This window comes from Callithrix jacchus, chromosome 6 (genome assembly GCF_049354715.1).
Source record: "Callithrix jacchus isolate 240 chromosome 6, calJac240_pri, whole genome shotgun sequence".
NCBI lineage: Eukaryota > Metazoa > Chordata > Mammalia > Primates > Cebidae > Callithrix > Callithrix jacchus.
The window spans coordinates 116,719,590-116,740,589 of NC_133507.1; the positions used below are offsets into that span (position 1 = coordinate 116,719,590).

The window sequence follows — 21,000 nt, forward strand, 5'->3', positions numbered from 1 at the left end:
ATTTTATTCCAAAAAGTAGGTTATATCAACTGAAAGAAAATCTTGCTTGTGTGACACAGTAAGCACCAGACAAAGGCAGAAGACTTAGGGACTAGTTTCAGCACTCCTCTTAACTGGCTTAATTAGCATATAGTATATATAAAGGAGTTACATAAAAAGGGGGAACATGATCATGATTTCTACTATCAAATATTTTGCTTAATATCACAGTCATAAACACACACACACACACACACACACACACACACATACACACACACACAGAGAGAGAGAGAGAGAGAGAGAGAGAGAGAGAGAGGGGGGGGGGGGGGACATCCATCACTGACCCTTATTGGGACCAGTATAGTTAAGGGGTAGTTAACTACCTTGGTTAAGCCATTTAATTAACATTCTCTAATACCTCACTTACCTTGTTAATGAAATGAAGTGGCTGGAATTACTACTAGATTTACTACTAGATTTCAAACGTTTCTGGTCACAACTCACAGTAGAAAATACATTTTAAACATTGACTAAGTACACAAATATGCATATAAAATTTTAAAATTTCATGAAATAATGCTTGCCTTTATACTATGCTTTGCAGCCTACTATGTTCTATTCCTTCTTATTGCATCTTATTAATAAAATACTGGTCACGACCCACTAAATTGGTTATCTCTACCATGATTGTGACCCATACTTTGGAAAACTAAATTGATCATCTCTATGACCCTTTTGGGTCTAAAATTATGAAATTCTAGCATCAAGATTTGTGACTGACATCACAGAAATCTCCAGACTGTGAAGTATATGGTAGATGCTCAATTATCATTTAATTGTCTTTTACTGTGTCAAGGAAATTATTAGAATATTTAAGTTTACCCAAGTAATTTTGGATTTTTTATTTTTTTATAATGTTTTGGGTTTTGAGTTTTTTATTTTTTTTGTTTTTTTGTTTTGTTTTGTTTTGACACAGGGTCTCACTCTGTTTCCCAGGTTGGAGTGCGGTGGGGCTATCATAGCTCACTACAGCCCTGACCTCTTGGGCTTAAGCAGTTCTTCCACCTCAGTCTCCTGAGTAGCTGGAACCACAGGCACACAGCACCATGCCCAGCTAATTTTTGTATTTTTTTGTAAAGATGGGTCTCACTATGTTGCCCAGGTTAGTTTCAAACTCCTGGGTTCAAGTAATCCTCCCATCTCAGCCTCCTAAAGTGCTGAGATTTTAGGCATGAGCCACTGTGTTCAGCCTACTTAAAGTATTTAAGGTGCCAATTCCTTCAAGAAGTCTTCCCTGATTCCTCTGAATTCCTAGAGTACATATTTGTGCCTTTCTTATGTCATATTAAAAGATGATACACATAAATCATATAGTAAATGCTCAACAAAAAACATAAATTGAGCAATAGATGCTGCTGTAAGTATCCAACCTACAGTAATCTATTTCTTCCTAATACTCTATGGTTAAAATATAGATGGGGAAACTGAGTCTTAGGAAGGTCATTGAAGCAAATACTGAGTGACAGAGGCAGGTACTCTGAATCCAAGACCAGTTACCTACCCATTAACTACACTGATCCCTGTAAGAATTAGTGATAGACAACCACCTTCTAATTATATTACAGTGTATGTATGCATATACACACAAACATATATCTGATCTTACTGTTTAAACAGGCAAAATATTTAATAGTAGAGATCATGTTCTCCTTTTCTATGTAACTGCTATATCACATTCTATATGCTTAGAATAACAATTAAATAAATGAAATACCATGTGTGCATGTGTCTCTGTGTCTATTACATAAACACAAAATTTCATAGGTAGACTTGGATTGTTTTCATTTCATACTTATTCTAACAGAACCCAAAAGTATAATATTTGAAGACTAACTCCCTCTTAATATGCACAAATAAGATGTCCATAGGACTACCTGAAATATTTATTATGATTCTTCCATACTGTGTTAGGTCTAATAACAAGTGAGACTTGCTGTACCTGTCCTGGAGCTAAATAAGTTGTAGTTTCATAAGTGTTTACCTTTATTCAGTCATGTAAATAGTCAAAATGTGATGGGCTACACGAATTTAAAGCATGACTAATAACCCCAATTTACTCAAAACACAAGTTTTGTGTTTTTTGTTTTGATAAATGTGACATCTACAGAAGGGTTGTATTGAAAAGTCATTTGTCATGTTTGTAATCTCTCTACTTTAGGTGGCAGATAATAACCAGGTACATAAAATCTATACTCCCCTCTCTGCCACTTCTATAGGGTAAGCTGAGAGAGGAATACATAGACAACTGAACTCTGTTGTGTTAAAATACTATTGTCATATATCAAGTGGCTCTTTTAAATGCAGAATTAGAGATATAATGAGAACTGAAGAATGGGAAACAACAGACATAAATTAAAACAGTTAAATTAGAGGAAGCATCAGAAATGAATCTTAAGACAAAGAAAACCTCCTAACCCTCTGGGAGTTTTATGATCTTTAAAATTCTCATCTGATTAATTATCATTAAATAATGAAAAATGTTAACCAAATCACCGTTTAACATGAGTCTAGGCCAGGTGCTTTAGGAGGTCAAGGAAGGCAGTTTGCTTAAGCCCAGGAGTTTGAGACCAGCCTAAGAAACATAGCAAAACCCTATCTCTACAAAAAATACAAAATTAGCCAGGCGTAGAACTATGCACCTGTAGTCTCTCACCTACTTGGTAGGCTGAGGTGGGATGATCGCTTGAAACAATTTATACAGTTTTGGGTTAATTGTGCCCTCACCAGGCAGTTTTGTAATGTATCTTTGTTATTCAACTACATACCAGGAGTACCAAACTGGATGCAATCTTCCAGAGCCATGACATAGCCAGGATCACTAAGTTTAATAACATGAAGACTATTGGCTTTTTCCATGTTCTTGATCCATTTGTTAGCCTGACCTTGAGGATCTATCATCAGAGGCCACCTTCTTGCATTCCTGAAAAAAAGGAGAAATATGATGCTGGTCAAGCCATGATTTGTTTCTACATTATTTAATCATGTTCACATCACATGTCACTTTCTAAAAGTTTTCCCTTTATAGTAATATTTGACCTTTTTAACTTATAAGAAACTATGTTCTTAAAACAGAGACATGTACATTGAGTGGGCTATCTGAATGGCAACTACAGAAGTCATCCTGCAAAGTTAACACAAGTTCTTACACTTTTTTGAAAATTACCATTTCTAAATGTTAAACTACACTTTTGAAAATATTTGCCGCTCTTGCTAATTATGTCACAATGACACCCATCAAGAGGACTGTGTTGGAAATAAGGAAATTCCAGTTCTTCACTAAGCCCTCCCATTAATTAATCATGTGACCTTGAGTAAGACACTTTCCTTCCACAGTTTCTACCTGTTATCATTTGTACAATGGGGAAAGAGGTTGGGAATATCACAGCTCCAAAATCTAGACCATTAAAGAAATAATGGCCTAACAAAAAGGTAAAAAGCATAATTTTATATCATCTAAACTTCATAATATCCAGGGACACTTAAGTGTTAACACAATGGTGACCCAATCTTTGTTTCCAACACTTGTGTATTTAGTGTCATATATGCAGTTCATTACATATTTGCTTTATGATAAGAACAAGAGCAATACTGCAGGAAGAATCCAGTTTATTTTCTAGGGTGTAGATGAGTTATGGAAGAGCTCATCTGTATCTGCAATTACCATATGTCATCCAACCACATAGCTTTCTGTCTTTTGTGAAATGTAGTTGGCAATAAAATTACTATTCTTTTTTCTTCTCTTAGAAGTTTCAATAGACACAAGCCATTATCCTGGCCAATTTTCTAAAGATACTGCCACACCCTTTAAAAGTGAGCAGCGTATGCAGAGTATGACATTTGAATGAAATTAAGTTTCCATATAATCGGCAAACACCATACAAATTAAATAATTCTACAAATTGAAATTCTTTAAGAGATTATCACTGCACAGAAAATACTTGCCCAAAAAGTAGCATTTCAAAATCAGAGGAAAAGACTTCTGATGCTAACCAAGGTGGGCTAGGCTTTTTACAGCCTATCTCCTTCACTGATTACAACTAAAAACGTTGAACAAAATATAAAAAGCAACTACTTGCAGATTCTAAACAGTAAATAAAAGTGAATGGGAGGAAAGTCCTAACCTGAGGAATTATCAGTAATGGGGTAGTGAGTTTTCTAAGTTTTTTTTTCTATTTTCTGGCTTAGTGGGGAAACTGTGCAGCAGGCACAGGTAGCAATAACTCAAAATAGAGAACTAAAAAAAGGACCATATGTGAGCCAGAAAGTTTGGGCATAAATCCATGTTTTGTTTCATGTTTTGCTTTTTCTCTCTTTATTCTTTTTTGTCTCTACCCCCAGATTAAACATACTCACAGGACTGTATTGCCACGACAGAAGAAACAGTGGTGCAGTTACCTAAAACACTGAGCAAAAACCTGTCTCTCTGGATAGAAATAAAAAAAGAGGCCCCTGTTGTGCACAGACGACGAGGGAAATCTAAGTATTTTTCTCTCTTTTTTCTTGCCACTTTGCTCCCAGTGTTGGCATGAAATTGTACCAATAGCATGGGAAGAGAAAACCCTGAAAGAACTTCATCATTTTGGCCAGAAAAATGTATACAAAAAGGTGCCCCTGTGATATGGAAAGTGGGGCGGAGGGTGGGGGAAATTCTGAAGAGGGAAGACCTAAAGCTGTGCATGCATGGACTACATCTAAAGCAGCATATCAGAGGCTTTAAACAATATCATAAATCCTACTCCATTTAACTCCTGAGTAATGAATGCTGAGAAGTAGATTCAAATAGTATAGTGAAGGCTTACAAATCTGAACTGACGTTGAAACATCACCCACAGAAGAAAAGCTGAGAATTGTGATCTAAACTTAATTGAGTCATTTGAGTGCTAAAGCAAAAAATCAATCTTGTCCAGAGGATTTTAACAGGACCCAAAGTCTCATATTCAAAATTTCCAGGGTACAATCCAAAATTAACACACAAAGAACAATGACATGGCTAATTCTCAAAGAAACAGATAGATTTGAAATTGCCAGAAAATAACTTTAAAGCAGGTATTATAACCATGAGATAAAGGTGAACATTTTTGAAATAAATGGAGACATTCTCAGAAGAAAAATATCAAAAAGGATAATGAGAACCAAATGGAAATTCTAGAACTGAAAAACATAGTATCCGAAATTAAAGTCCACAGTATGTGCTCAATAGCAGAACAGAAATAACAGAAGAGTCAGTGAACTTGAAGACAGATGAATATATATGGTCCAATTTGATCAACAAGGAGAAACACTAACAGATTGAATAAAGCTATATGATCTAACTGTAAGCTGCCTACAAGATACCCATTTTAAATATAATAATATAGTTCTATTAAACGTAAAATGATGATAAAAGATGTAACATGAAAACACTAATCAAAAGAAAGCTGTACTGGCAATAGAAATATCAGAAAAAATAGACTTTAGAACAAGAAAACTCTAAAGGATAAAGGGGGACATACACAATGACAAAAGGGTCAATTCATCAAGGAGACATGGTAGTCTTTAATGTGTATGCCTCCAACAACAGAGCTCCAAAATAAATAAAGCTAAAATTGGTAATACTGAGGAGAGAACAAGTAAACAGAAAACTAGCAAGGATATTGAAGCCATGAACAGTATTATCAAGGAATTCAACCTAACTGACTTTCAAAAAGCCCTTCACTCAATAATAGCAGAATTTTTTTTTAAAGTCCACATGGAACATTACAAATATAGATAAAATTTATGCCATAAAAGAAACCTTGAAAAATTTTAAACAACTGGAATCATATAATGATAGCCTGAAAATAACAAATAAATTTGAAATTAAAAACAGTAACAAAGAATACCCTAAAAGTCTCCAAGTATTTGGAAATTAAACAATATATTTCTAAAAAAATCCATGAATCAAAGACAAAAATCTCAAAACAATTAGAAAATAAGTTTAAAGGAAATGAAAATGAAAATAAAACATCAAAATTTGTACTATGTAGCTAAAGCAATACTTAATGTGAAACGTAGCATTAAATCCATGGATTAGAAAGGAAAAATCTAGAATCAATAATGTTCCACCTTAGGAAACCAGAGACAGAAAAGCAATTTATGCCTAAAGCAAACAGAAGCAAAGAAATTATAAATAGTAGGGAAGAAATGGGTAATATTGAAAACGAGAAAAGAATGGAGAAAAACAAACCAAAGGCTTGTTCCTATAAAGGATCAACAAAATTTATCAAACTCTAGCCAGATTGACCAAGAAAACAGAATACACAAATTATCAATATTAGAAGTGACAGGCAAGATTATCATTACAGACCCTATAGACATTAAATAAATAATGAGGATATACTATCAACAACTCTGTGTTTATAAATTTAACAGCTTAGATGAAACTGAGCAATTTCTGAAAAGACAGAAACTACCACTTAGGAATTTAGTCTTCTCACTTAGGAAGACAAAGATCACCTGGATAGACCTGTTACTAATTAAAAGTTGAATTCATAGATAAAATCTTTCAACAACAAAAAAAGTTCCAGGCACAGATAATTTCTTTGGTCATTTCTAGCAAACGTTTAAGGAAGAATTAATTCTAATTCTATATGAGTTCTTCCAGAAAATAGGAGAGAAGACTTCTCAATTCCTTTTGTGAGTCCAGCATTACTCTGAAACCAAAACCGTACAGACATTACAACAAAAAACACAGATCAATATCCCTCATGAACATAAATGCAAAACTCTTCAAATCACATTAGCAAATTGAATCCAAAAATATATAAATAGGAGAATACATTATGACCAAGGAGAGTTTAATCTGGAAATGCAAGGCTAGTTCAATATTAAAAAAATCAATCAATATAGTTTACCATATTAACAGACTAAACATAAAATAGAAAGTATAGGATCAACTCAATAGATGCAGAAAAAACATTGGACAAAATTTAACATCCATTAATATTAAAAACCATCAGCAAACTAGGAATAGAAGGGAGTTTCTTTCACATGATACAAAGGAGTTACAAAACCTATAGCTAATACCATATACGATAGTAAAAGACTGATTTTCTCTAAGATTAGGTAAAAGGCAACAGTGTCAGAGTTCATCAACCCTATTCATCATTATACTGGAAGCCCTTGTCAGTGCAACAAGCTAATAAAAAGAATGAAAAGGTATACAGATTAGGAAGTAATAAGCTAAACTGTCACTAATTGCAGACAGCATGATTGTCTACATATAAAATATCCCAATAAATCTGCATAAAAGGTCCTAGAATAAATGAATTTATGAAGCTACAGGGTAAAAAGTCAGTATTTAAAAATAAACTACTTTCTCAATGAACAACTGAACACAATCTTTTAAGTACCACACAGAAAAAAAGAAATATTGGGTATAAATCTAACAACAAAACACTGATGAAAGAAATCAAAGAAGACCTAAGTACATGAAGGAATACACTGTGTTTATATGTTAGAAAACGTACTAAGTTGTCAATTCTTCTCAAATTGATCTGTAGATTCAGTTAGTACCAATAAAAATCCCAGCAAGATCGTGTGTGGTCATTTAAAAATTGATTCTAAAATTTATATTTAGAAGTAACAACTAGACAAAACAATTTTGAAAAAGAACAAACATGAAAGCTACACTACCTGACTTTGAGACTTAGTATGCTTCAATAATCAAAGAAATACAGTATTTACATCAACACATATAGGTCAATGGAACAGAGAACTCAGCAACAAACCCACATGTATATGAACCAATAATTTTCAACAAAGATGTAGAGCGCTTCCTTTCCAGCCCTGTTCCCGGCCCTACAGCCGCCGAGATGTTGATGCCTAAGAAGGATTGCCATTTATGAACTCCTTTTTAAGGAGCAAGTCATCGTTGCCCAAAAGAATGTCCTCATGCCTAAGCACCCACAGCTGGCAGACAAGAATGTGCCCAACCTTCCTGTCATGAAGGCCATGCAGTCTCTCAAGTCCTGAGGCTACGTGAAGGAACAGTTTGCCTGGAGACATTTCTACTGGTGCCTTACCAATGAGGGTATCCAGTATCTCCGTGATTACCTTCATCCACCCCCAGAAACTGTGCCTGCCACCGTACGCTGTAACCGTCCAGAGACGGGCAGGCCTCAGCCTAAAGGTCTGGAGGGTGACCGACCTGCAAGACTCACAAGAGGGGAAGCAGACAGAGTTCCTAACAGACGGAGTGCTGTGCCCCCTGGTGCAAACGAGAAAGGTGAGGCTGGGGCTGGGTCAGCCACTGAATTCCAGTTTAAAGGTAGATTTGGTCGTGAAGCGGTTGAAGCGATCAGCCACCTCAGTAAAACCGAAAAGGATTATTTTGCATTGCATAGCCAAAAAAAAAAAAAGGTGTAAAGGCAATCTGTTTTTTAAAAAGGATAATGTTTTCAACAAATTGTGTTGGAACAATTGTGTATCTCCATTGTCTCTCTTTCTCTTCCCTCCACCCGCAACTCTCTCTCTCCCTATATATGTGTGGGTGTAGTTATACACAAACAGATGTTTTGTTCAATATCCAGTTAATAACTATATCAAACTTATTTTCCCCGGACAATAGTCTTAATGTAACATCTTTTTCTATTCAAAGACAGGATGTTTGTGACTTCAGCTAATATCCAATTTTAAAGATTTGGGCTTCCACAGAATAACATATTAGATGGATAAAATTTTAAAGGAGATATTCTTCAGTGTAGATGGAAAGAAAATGGTTGTTTAAAAAACTATACCAACAATTGTGGAAAACTGTATGCAACAAACGGATTTAAATAGCTTCACTCTTTAGATGAATACAAATACTGAATTCAAAATGAACAAGCACTGTATTTACTTGCTTACTTTTCCATTATTATTTTGTTTTGTTTTGTTTTAACAAGAAAATGTTTTTCTCCACATAACCTTTCTCTTACTTCTGCTATCAAACATTCTTGAATCTACAAAGGCTTTAAAATCAGTGATTCCCAAAAGGAAATTGAATTTTTATAGCACTCAATGTTCCAAGTTTTGACAGTGTGTATTCTTTCGTTACTGTCTAGAGAGGATTGTTATTTGGTGCTTTTGCGGATTTTTTGAAAATACAGACTTCTAACAGTGAAAATACACATTCACAGCAGTCTTCAGTGAAAATACACATTCACAGCAGAACACAGATTTTGAATAAAAAGCAGCAGTACATTTCAAAGTTTTGATATTTTCCTTTTTACACACACACATAAATTCATAAAAACAGACAAAGTACTGTTATTCTCAGTTTTTATTGCTACTGAATAAAACCCAATATATCTCTCTCCTATAGAAATGAAAACTTACTTTTTAAAAAAGAAGAGTTACATCAAATATAGGTCTGATCTACTTACCAAGATGTTAAACAATCCTAATCCTTTACCCGGGAAATGTTTAGATACATTATAATTACATTTAATGTTATCACTAGCCTTTGAAATTTTAATTAGACAGGGACCTTTAGGTGTCAATTGCTCCAAAAGTTAATTATTTTCTAACTTGCCCAAATTTTATAGATGATTCCAGTTTTCCTAAATAATCATCTTCACTTAGCTGAGATAATATGTGAAAAACACTTAGCACAGGATTAGGTCTTCAGTAAGTGCTCAATATTAGATATTATCATTGTCAAGCACTGCACAGGTAAAAAAGATACTTAGCTGATATTTCAAAGTGATCATTCTAAACCTATTTACTGAAAGTAAGATTATCAAAATATATTGGAAAAAGAAGCCAAAAATGAATATTATTAATATTTTCTTCTTAGTATAGTTGCTACCATAACTTTTTGCTAACATTTCAACATTTTTACAAATGAATAGTAAAGATATAGGAGCTGTGAATCATTAACATCATTTTCTATCTCCATCCCTCCCAAAATGCGAGTGTGTTGTCTTGAAAAATAATCACTGAACAGTTTAGGATCTTATATGCAGATATATGCATCAACAGTTCCATTATTTTTGAAATATGCTAGACTCAAATGTAAGGGTATATTAATTTGCTACAAAGTAAGATGCAATTTGGCCTCTGATGATGGATAAAGTAGTTGTAGATATCCTGCTAGAAAGAACCATAATATATAAATTGCAAGTCAAAATAATGACTATCATTTCAGTAACTACCAATATGTAGGACATGACCAGCTACTTTCACAAGAGCTTGAGAGAGCTAAAGCTCTTTTCTGCGATAAAAACAGTAACAATAACAAAAGCAGCAGACATTTGACTATTATTATGCTTTAGTTAATTGGTTCAGCTAGACAAAAGGGAGAGTAAATGTTAGACTTCCAAAATTTCAAAAATCTCCCACCTGTGTCAATCTGTAAGGTATATTCTAACACTAAATATCAACACAAACTGTTTGCATGCCACATGTTAAGTAATTCAACAATGAGCTTCCATTCTGTGCTTGGTAAAAGGCACTTAAAAATCTGCTAAAATCTTTATTTTAGCAGCCAGCTAATGCACATATTTATCATTAATCTAGATTATCTAATTTCTCCTTGGATTAACTGAGAATATTGGATCAGAGTACCCAGTATTTTAGTTCCCCAAAGTAAAGCTTTGTAATCTTTTCTTCAAAAAGACAAATTAATTAAATTTAACTTTAGCTCCTTGGTCTCTCTAGCTACAGTTTATTTTGTGAACACACAAGAACCATGTGATACAGCTTTTTCTTTTTGCCTTAGTTATTGGAAAACTTTGAATTTAATGTAGGGCCCAGCTTTAGGGATTAGCTTGTCTCAAATTCTAACAGTAACGACTCCTTTAACTTCCCCTAGGTGGTCTCATCAGATTTTATCTTGTTTTATTTTATAATCATATTGCACATACCTCAAATTCTTATAAAACAATTTAGTAAATAAATGTTAAAGAAATCCATTATCAGGATAATTTACTGAAAAGCAAATGTGTTCACCAGAGTTTTAATTTGTAAAATGATTTTCATAATTACTACATACATAAAACTTAGGAAAGTCTCCACATTTAGTGTTTACTTCTATTTTAAAAGTTCACATGCCACAACCATTTTTACTTTAAAAAGTACCATCATATCAGTTACTTTTGCACAGTAACCTAACAACTAGTCAAAATAGTCATGTAACACAGAGGTAGGAAATATCTGTGCTATTGTTAACATGCTAAAACCCCAAGAAAACTGGCTGAGTGATAAAAGGCTCATGGTAATGTAAACTTGGAAATAAGAAGGTTGTCCTCACACTGTGATAGGCTGAAGTCCTTGGTTTCTGGGATGTGAGACCTTGAGGAAAGGGTGAGGCAGACAAACCTTTAATAATCTCCCAGCCCAGTCTACACAGGATTTCCCTACTAATCAGGCAATTACAGGTATAATGGCTACTAATCCCTATCAGGATAGGACCCAGAAATACATCCATCTAATTTTAAATAGTCCCACACTACAGACTAAGACAGAATTCGGAACATCTGCAGAATCACCATCAATGATGCACTGCTGCACACTTCGTTAACCTCTAATAACAAAACCCTATATTTTATGGGAATGAAAATTTTGGACTTCCCTTACTTAAGGCAGGGTTTTGCTCTATTTGCTAAAAATTAATTTTTAAAAATTAAGTAAATGTCATCTGGTTGGTTTGTTTACTTATGTGTCTAATACTCAACTATTATAATAATAGGAGAAGAAAGTGATTATTCATACTTAATTTCACTAATTAGTGGAGTCATTTTTTAATACTGTAAAAGTTCGCTACCTAAAATTATTAGAAGGAACACAGATAAATCTACTGATTATTTGATAAACACCATTTGTGAAAAAAATTTTCTTACATTATGATTATCCCATTATCAATGGAAAATGAGTCAGAAGGTAATCCAGCAATATTCCAAGTTCGAATTGTCGCAGCTTCTCCCAGGGTACCCATAAGGGAATAATCATCTGAACAGGGGATATTTCTTCCTTTGCACAAAGTTGTCCACTCCTTAGTTTGGTTCTTTAGAACATATACAGAAAAATAAAGAAATGAGACTGGCAGTTACCAAAAGCATGCTTTGTAATTCTTCCATTTATACCTTATTCATTGATTTAACAAACCATTGTGGAAACTCTACCTCAAAAATGATTTGTGTTTCTCAGATTCTTATTTCAAATAAAATTCTAACTTAGAAGGTCAGCCATGTACTCAACATATTCAATGTTGAGATAAAGTCTAGATTAAGTGCTTAAGTCATAATTTTGTATCTGGAAAAAATAATTACCAATTGTTATTCTAAAGCTTCATTTTCAATGCTATCCCTATCAAATTACCAACGACATTTTTCACAGAATTTGGAAAAAAAATTCTAAAATTCATATGGAACCAACAAAGAGTCTGAATAGCCAAAGCCATCCTAAGCAAAAGGAACAAAGCCAGCAGCATCACAATATCTGACTTTGAACTATACTGCAAGGCTCCAATAACCAAAACAGCATGATACCAGTGCAAAAACAGACACATAGACCAACGGAACAGAATAGAGAGCAGAGAAATAAAGCTGTACACCTACAAGCATCTGATCTTTGACAGAGTCGATAAAAATAAGCAATGGGGAAGGGACTTCCTATTCAATAAATGGTGCTAGGATACCTGGCTAGCCATATGCAGAAGACTGAAATTGGACCCCTTTATTACACCATATACAAAAATCAACTTAAGATGGATTAAGGACTTCTATGTAAAACCTAAACCTATAAAACCTTAGAAGAAAACCTAGGAAATACCATTCTAGACATAGGTCCTGGTAAAGATTTAAATGGCAAGGATGCCAAAAACAATCATGACAAAACCCAAAAAATGACAAATAAGACCTATTTAAACTAAGGAGCTTCTGTACAGCAAAATAAACTATCAGAAGCGTAAAGAGACAACATACAAAATGGGGAGAAAACATTTGCAATCTATGCATCTGACAAAGGTCTATATCTAGAATCTATAAGGGACTTAAATTAATAAGCAAAAACCAAACAACCCCATTAAAAAGTAGGCAAAGGACATGAACAGACACTTCTCAACAGGAGACATATACGTAGCCATAAGGATATGAAAAAATGCTCAACATCACTAATCATTAGAGAAATGTAAATCAAAACCACAATGAGATGCCATCTCATACCAACCAATAAGAATGGCTTTTGCTAAAAGTGAACAAACAGCCGATGCTGATGAGGTTGTGAAGAAATGGGACTGCTTATATACCACTAGTGAGAATGTAAATTAGTTCAGCCATTGTACAGAGCAGTGTAGTGATTTCTCAAAAAACTTAAAACTATTATTCAACCCAACAATCCCACTACTGGATATATGCCCAAAGAAATACAAATTGTTCTACAATAAGGACACATGCATGCTGTGATGGTTAATACTGAGTGTCAACTTGATTGGACTTAAGGATGCAAACCATTGATCCTGGGTATGTCTGTGACGATGTTACCAAAGAGATTAACATTTGAGTCAGTAGGCTGGGAAAGACAGACCCACACTTAATCTGGGTAGGCACCATCTAATCAACTGCCAGCACAGCCAGTATATAAAGCAGGCAGAAAAAATGTGAAAAGGCTACACTGGCTTAGACTTTCAGCCTGTATCTTTCTCCCATGCTGGAGGTTTCCTGTCCTTGAACATCAGACTCCAAGTTCCTCAGCTTTGGGACTCAGACTGGCTTCCTTGCTCCTCAGCTTGCAGACAGCCTATTGTGGGACCTTCTGATCCTTCACGTTAATACTACTTAATAAACTCCCTTTATATATGTATCTATCCTATTAGTTCTGTCCCTCTAGAGAAACCTAATACATGTGTATGTTCACTGCAGCACTATTCACAATAGCAAAGACATAGAATCAACCCAAATGGTACATATACACCACAGAATACTATGCAACCATAAAAAAGAATAAGATCATGCCCTCTGCAGCAAAGTGGGTGTAACTGGAGACCATTAACCTAAGCAAACTAATGCAGGGAAAGAAAAGCAAATACTCTATGTTCTCACTTATACGTGGGAGCTAAATGATGAGAACACATGGACACAAAGGGAGCAATAGACACTGGGACCTACTTGAGGATGGAGGGTGGGAAGAGGGTGAAGACTGAAAAACTACCTACCAGATACTAAGCTTATTACCTGGATGAGAGAAGGTTGACACACAATTTACTTATGTAAAATACCTACATGTGTACCCCTGAACCTAAGAGTTAAAAAAAAGAACAATAAAGCATCACTTTACAGAGTCATTAGGACCACCATATTTTTCATAAAGCATCACTTTACAGAGTCATTAGGACCACCACATTTTTCTAAGTATTTTATGTTACAAATATCTAGCACATACAATGATAGAAAAGTAAATCCATTTTGAACCAGTAGGAGAGATAGAAAACATTTACTTCTGACTCACATGCCCTGTGAGGGGCCATAGCAGGGCATTTCAGTGCCAACAAGGATCAGGGCACACACTGCAGTTTGTGAGACTCTACCTGGGGGACAGTCTACAGGATGTGCAGGAACCAGGAAGGTACTACAAGCCAAGGTTCCTATTCAGAAAGTCAGAAGTCAACGTCCAAGTTGAGTTTACAGATCAAATATTTCAGAAATAGGGAAAGACATAACTGGAGAGAAAACAGAAGAAGGCAAAAGGAAGGTGGATATGTATGGTGTTGGTACCAGCCTCTGGGTTGGTGAGGGTGTTGGATGCTCATAGATGGCGCTGGCTGAGAGAACGTGCTGGGCACTTTCATCTCCCTCAGGCTCTTGCTAAGTAGGCTGGACCAACATTCCTTGAGGTTTGCACAAGAAAGGCCATCATGGTTTTGGGGGAATTGATGACATTCATGACCTTGATAAGCCCGTTAATATTATGTAGAATGCCCCACAACTGGGTCTGTATGATGTTCCATCATGATTCATTTCGGGTTTTGCATCTTTGGCAGGAATATCACAGAAATCATGTGCTCTTCTCATTGCATCTATCAGATGGCACACAATTTCAAATTGTTCATTTACTGATTACACTAATTTTTGTCACTTGATTAAAGTGTTGTCTGCCAGGCTTCTGTCTCATAATTATATGAGCTTATGTGTGATTATAGATTCTTCAGATGGTGGGATGCAATGCAAAGACACTCAGATAAATGAAAGGCGGAACTCTGTTAGTTACAGCTCCAAATGAGAGAAGGTCGTACATAGGGCCACATGGGGTGTTGTCAGGAGACAGAGTAGCAGCAAGCCAGAGCTGTGGGAGGCAGTTCATATGTGGTAAATGGGATGGAATCAGCTGGGTTTCATAGGTTTCCTGGGGATTGGGTATTCTGAATCATTCTGTGGGTGCAAGGAAGAAGGGGCTGTCTCTGGTATCTGGGGGCCTCTGGAAGCTCACTGTTGTAACCCAGGAGTGTTCAAGCCTAATTAAAGAAAATGGTTGGGGTGAGGGCTTAGCACACTGCCCACGAGAAAGAATTCCAAGTTTTTAGCTATTATTTAAAATAGTTAAGACAGCACTTGTGAAATATATTATAGCCTCCCAACTGCTAAATTGCTCTTTTCCCCATTCCCTTTGCAGGTAATAAGATTCTGCAGGGAGATAACTTGTAACCATGAAAATGTCCTGTTTTTTTTTTCAAACATTCCATTTTTTCATTATTAATTTATGTCAGCATAGATTCATCTTTTTCACATTTTATCTAATGAATTATATGTTACTGGCACTATTTATTGTGATGCTGAAATTGTCCAAAATTTGGCCAGTGGGAATACCCTTAAGCTAAATTTTGTGTTCTTTTGACATGGCCCCATCTTTCTCTGGGTACTTCCTTACTCTTGCTCAAAAAAGACATTTCAGACTTGTCTTATAGTGAAGTCCAAGATAACCAAAGATGATCCTCCTACTTTAAGCTCAGCTGACTAGCAACCATAATTCCATCTGCAAAGTCCCTTTGCCATGTAACGTGGCATAGTTACAGGTATAACACTCAGAGGTGAAGATCATAGGGGCCAAAGTTCTGCCTATCATAAATACTTAATAAATATAATCTGGCTGTTTTATTTGGTTGTTGATATGAGGAACAGATGGTATTGCTATGTAGGGAGGAGGGACAGATAGCATTTCCAATTTGAGTTCTGCAGACAGTTGCTTCTGGCATGTTTTATTATATTAAAAAAAATTTTTTTTTTTGAGACGGAGTTTTGCTTGTTACCCAGGCTGGAGTGCAATGGTGCGATCTTGGCTCACCGCAACCTCCGCCTCCTGGGTTCAGGCAATTCTCCTGCCTCAGCCTCCTGAGTAGCTGGGATTACAGGCACGCGCCACCGTGCCCAGCTAATTTTTTGTATTTTTAGTAGAGACGGGGTTTCACCATGTTGACCAGGATGGTCTTGATCTGTTGACCTTGTGATCCACCCGCCTCGGCCTCCCAAAGTGCTGGGATTACAGGCGTGAGCCACCATGCCTGGCCCCATATTTTTTAAATTTAATGGTTTTTTTTGAGATGGAGTCTCACTCTGTCACCAGGCTGGAGTGCAATGGCATGATCTTAGCTCACAGCAATCTCTGCCTCCTGGCCTCAAGCAATCCTCCCACCTCAGCCTCTAAGCAGTACTGGGACTATGGGCACACATCACCATGCCCGGCTTTTTTTTTTTTTTTTTTGTATTTTTTGTAGAGAAGGGGTTTTACTATGTTGTCCAGGCTGGTCTCAAACTCCTGAGCTCAAGCAATCTGCCCACCTAGGCCTCCCAAAGTGCTGGGATTATAGGTGTGAGCCACCTCTCCTAGCACTACTGGAATGTTTTATTCTATTTGTTTTCATGCTGTAGGTTGACCTACAGCCATTTTGGAGAGGTCTGCAAGCTTTCTTGGATTTAGCTTGATGCTGGAGTAGGCATGCTAGCCCACAACACAGCAAAGAAGTAGAGAAAATAGAAGCAATAGTTTCTGCAGAATGCTCTGCAGAGTTCACAGGTTTAGTATGTTACCACAGATGAACTCTGGACTAGCAATTTAAGAAGCCTAATTACATGCCTATAAGGGCGTAATATCAGAGAATAACCAAAACGAGCATGGAGGACTCTGAACAAGCATCTCAAAATTCAAGCCAGTGGTCTTGGCTGGTAATCAGGTGATGAGATAGATGATGGATTTGCTGGCATATGGTTATGAAAAATGAGAGAGAGAGAGAGAGAGAGAGAGACATGGTACAAGTGGAAAACTGGCTATTAAGAGTGTCATCTCAGTGAAAATACCCAAGACCATTAAAACAGTTTTGACTTTGGTTATTGGCAGAGAAAAGGTCAATTGGAAGGTTTAAATTAATTCAAATCCAGGGCTCACATGTTCTTAATAGCACTGTAGGGTTCTGTTTTGGGAGGTGGCACAGGCATTGCAGTTGAGTGCTATGGGCCCAGTTATTCTGGGAGAATTGAAGTTTTCTATGTTTTATTTATAAAAAGTGCCAGGAACTCTACAAAAGAGTTGAGAAGTAATTGACAACTACTCAGATTCAAGGTTGGAGGGGAAATGCAGTTATTTATTGAGGGTCCTTGATATTCAGAGACTTGAAACCTTTTGATGTCAGAAAAGGACCAAATGTTGTAAGGCCTCTTAGCTTGGGTTCCCTGAAGCAGACTCTGGGATGAAGATTCATGTGAAGTGACATGCTGAGGAAAGGATGCAGGGGGAAGCAGGGCAAGGAGGTGTAGGAGCCAACAAAGGGTGAGGGAGCAGCCTAAGTTCTGCAGTAGGTGGCCTCAGTTAGACGCCACAGGAAACCTCTGTAGTGTAAGCTATTCCTTGGAGCTGTCCCAACCAGAGGGAAGGGAGAGAGACTGCCATGCTCACTTCAATGATTCATTAAGGGTTGCTGAAGAGGAAGTACATTCCCAGGCACTCCTTGCTCTCCAAACATTGGGTAAAGTGGGTTCTAAGAACACAAGGGTAGCCTGACAGAAAAAGCCACAGGTGATAGTTGTTGGGTGTGAAAGCACACAGAAGCCAGCAGGGGCTCTGGGCAGAGCCCTTATGTTGCCTTCCAACCCTTTTGCTGAGAATTGAATGAGACAGTTTTGATGGGAAATAAATTGCTAGCTGTCTTGACCTGAGAGAAACAGATAAAAAAGTAAAGATGAGAAGGTAGGACTCCAAGAATTAATCCACAGGAAGGAATGGTGACATGAGAGACTGGGTAAGGAAAGTAAAAACTTAGGTTGACCCAGTGAAGCAAGGAAGAAAGAAGACTGCCTTCACAGAGATGAGGTGGTGTGGGATGATGTGACTGCCAGAATCAAGTGTTTGGACAGTGAATGAGTTCACAGAGAAACTCTGAGCTTTGCCAAGTCTTGTGTCTAAGTTGAATGCGGCTTTGTGTCTATCAGTAAATTTCCAAGGTCTCAGTTCAGGTGCTTAAGGCACCCCTGAAGCATTTGTGTGATGGTCTGACTAGAAGCCTCCCATCTAGATAGTAGCCAGGTGATGGCAAAGTCAAAAGATGCAGTTCCTTGGAGTGAGTCTGTCGGAGAGGGCCTGGGAGGGATGGTACATGTAGCTCTTCAAGCATTGGGTACACTGGATTTTGCTAGTGCACTGGGTAGTGCTAATACACTTTCTGATTAGCTCTAGAATGCTAGTCAGAAGCAGTGCAGCCACCTAGGGGTGTGCTCTGGACCAGCAGGTAAGGTAAGGGTGGCTGAAGCTACTCCTTTTATTGTTCAAAGTGTCAATGTAGAAGAGTAGGAAGAGGGCTAAATTAGGATGCAGACAGAGGAACTATGTAGGTGAGGATTTCAAACACTGAGTTAAAAACGATAACACCAATTAAAGCATAACAGTGGCACCAAGAGTCCACCCTCCTTAGGAGACAGTTCTGAAATTAAGTGAGGCTCAACTGAGACCACGTGCAAGCCAATGCTCAGTGATAAGATAAACCCCTCCACAAAGGGGATTTAACACATGCTCTTTCTTGCTTGACACCAAAAACTACTGCCAAATGTTCTGAATTTCTCCCTTCTTTTATTCTCATTATCATCCCACCCTGTTTTTCTTTTAGTTATCTTAATTTTTCTAAATCTCTCTGCCTGCTTTGATAGGGCCATCACCCAGGTTGGATTCCAATTCCATTTTTCTAAAAAGAGCTGAAGAGTATGCCGAGTCTCTCATTCCGTAAAAAACTAAAAAACAGAAGAGAAAAACAGGAAGAATAATTAGGATTAACTTTTAGGGTTAGGTGTTGGGCCAGTGAGAAGAAAGAGGCAGAATCAGTCAGAGAAATGGGAAGCAAAGCAGGGAACATGGGGTTTGTTTTCTAAGGAATAAAGCCACTTATTAACAGGTTTTAGGCAGGCTCACCTTTTCCACCCCTCAAATTTCATTCTCTGAAATGATTTTGAAATGGCTTACTATGGAGACTGATAGGAAACAGTTGTGAAGTGTACACACACACACACACACACACACACACAGTTCTTATACCTTTTTTACAATACTTGCTTAGGAACTGAGATTTTATCAGTGGAATCTAAAATCTTCCCCTTACTTTATTTTCTTTTTATTTTTAATCAGGAAGCCCCACACTAGAATAGGTTCAGAGACTCCCCATTTTCACATTACATTTTAAAGTAGACACTTCTGTTTTTAAAACAATTAGATCTTTGAAGAGTATATTACATGGCACCATTTGGCTAACCAGCTAATTTATAGAATAACTAAAATCCATAAGTAGAAATTACTTAAAAATATCTTCCTCCTTGGCCGGGCGTGGTGGCTCACGCCTGTAATCCCAGCACTTTGGGTGGCCGAGGAAGGTGGATCACGAGGTCAAGATCTCGAGACCATCCTAGTCAACATGGTGAAACCTCGTCTCTACTAAAAATACAAAAAATTAGCTGGGCACGGTAACACGTGCCTGTAATCCCAGCTACTCAGGAGGCTGAGGCAAGAGAATTGCCTGAACCCAGGAGGTGGAGGTTGCGGTCAGCCGAGATCGCGCCATTGCACTCCAGCCTGGGTAACAAGAGCGAAACTCAATCTCAAAAAAACAAAACAAACAAAAAAAACTTCCTCCTTGTACTTATCAAAAAACTGAAACCAAAGTGAAACAAAACCCGAAATATTGGTAATATTGGCTGTGATGGGCAGAGGGTCAGGAAGAGATGGAACAGCATCCCCTACCTGTCTATAGGTAGATGTGAAGGCTCCGAGGTAAGCAACTACTCCTGCGGAAATGAGGATATCCCCGGTCAAGTTGATGTACAGCTGCCCTAGGTCCAGAGCTGTGTGGCTCCATCTAGTTTTCTCACCTCCAAGGCCTCCAATCAACTGCTCAGCTCGTTCTAATTTTTTGCTGCACAGGTCAACCTCAAAAATAAAAGTGAGTTTTTATCATTTATAAGTACAGTAAGCCTAAAATTCTGCAAGATTTTACCCTGAGAAGTAAATTATTATTATTTTTAATTACAGACTTCTGTCTGGGATTTCCTAGGACACTATGACATAGGAAAGTCCACAATATTTTAGAATTTGTAAATTTAAAGTATTTAATGTAATTTATGAAATTAATGAATATTTATTGTATAATGCAAAAAGCAGCCCTATTTAAAGAAACGACACAGTTCAAGACAATGAATGTTAATTAAAGGATATTCTTCTGCAAATATAGATGTTTTCTCTCCATTTTAAATAATCTAGATGCACTTGCAGTGTTCTACAAACCTTTTCCCTTCATTTAACTGATGGTTGATTTTATTATAATCTTAAAGGTTAAATGTTTGAGTTTTAATAATTTATGATTTTTTTTAAAATTTTGTATTGCATTTTAGGTTTTGGGGTACATGTGCAGAGCATGCAATACAGTTGCATAGGTACACACATGGCAGTGTGTTTTGTTTGCTTTCTCTCCTTCACCCACATTTGGCATTTCTCCCC

General features: G+C 36.8%; 1 protein-coding gene across 10 annotated transcripts in view; it reads right to left on the reverse strand.

The window, feature by feature from the left end:
• Positions 1 to 21,000, reverse strand: part of DNAH7 (dynein axonemal heavy chain 7) — a 391,865-nt gene that overhangs the window by 105,619 nt on the left and 265,246 nt on the right. For all 10 annotated transcript variants that reach the window (XR_013519014.1, XM_035305175.3, XM_078328052.1 and 7 more), the window contains 3 exons: positions 20,248 to 20,433; positions 11,883 to 12,046; positions 2,808 to 2,962 (listed from right to left, as the gene is read on the reverse strand). Coding sequence is in view for 9 of the 10 variants with exons in the window: in XM_035305175.3 (XP_035161066.1) it covers positions 2,808 to 2,962; positions 11,883 to 12,046; positions 20,248 to 20,433 (505 nt within the window). In the remaining variant the exon portion in view is untranslated. The remainder of the gene's footprint in view (positions 1 to 2,807; positions 2,963 to 11,882; positions 12,047 to 20,247; positions 20,434 to 21,000) is intronic.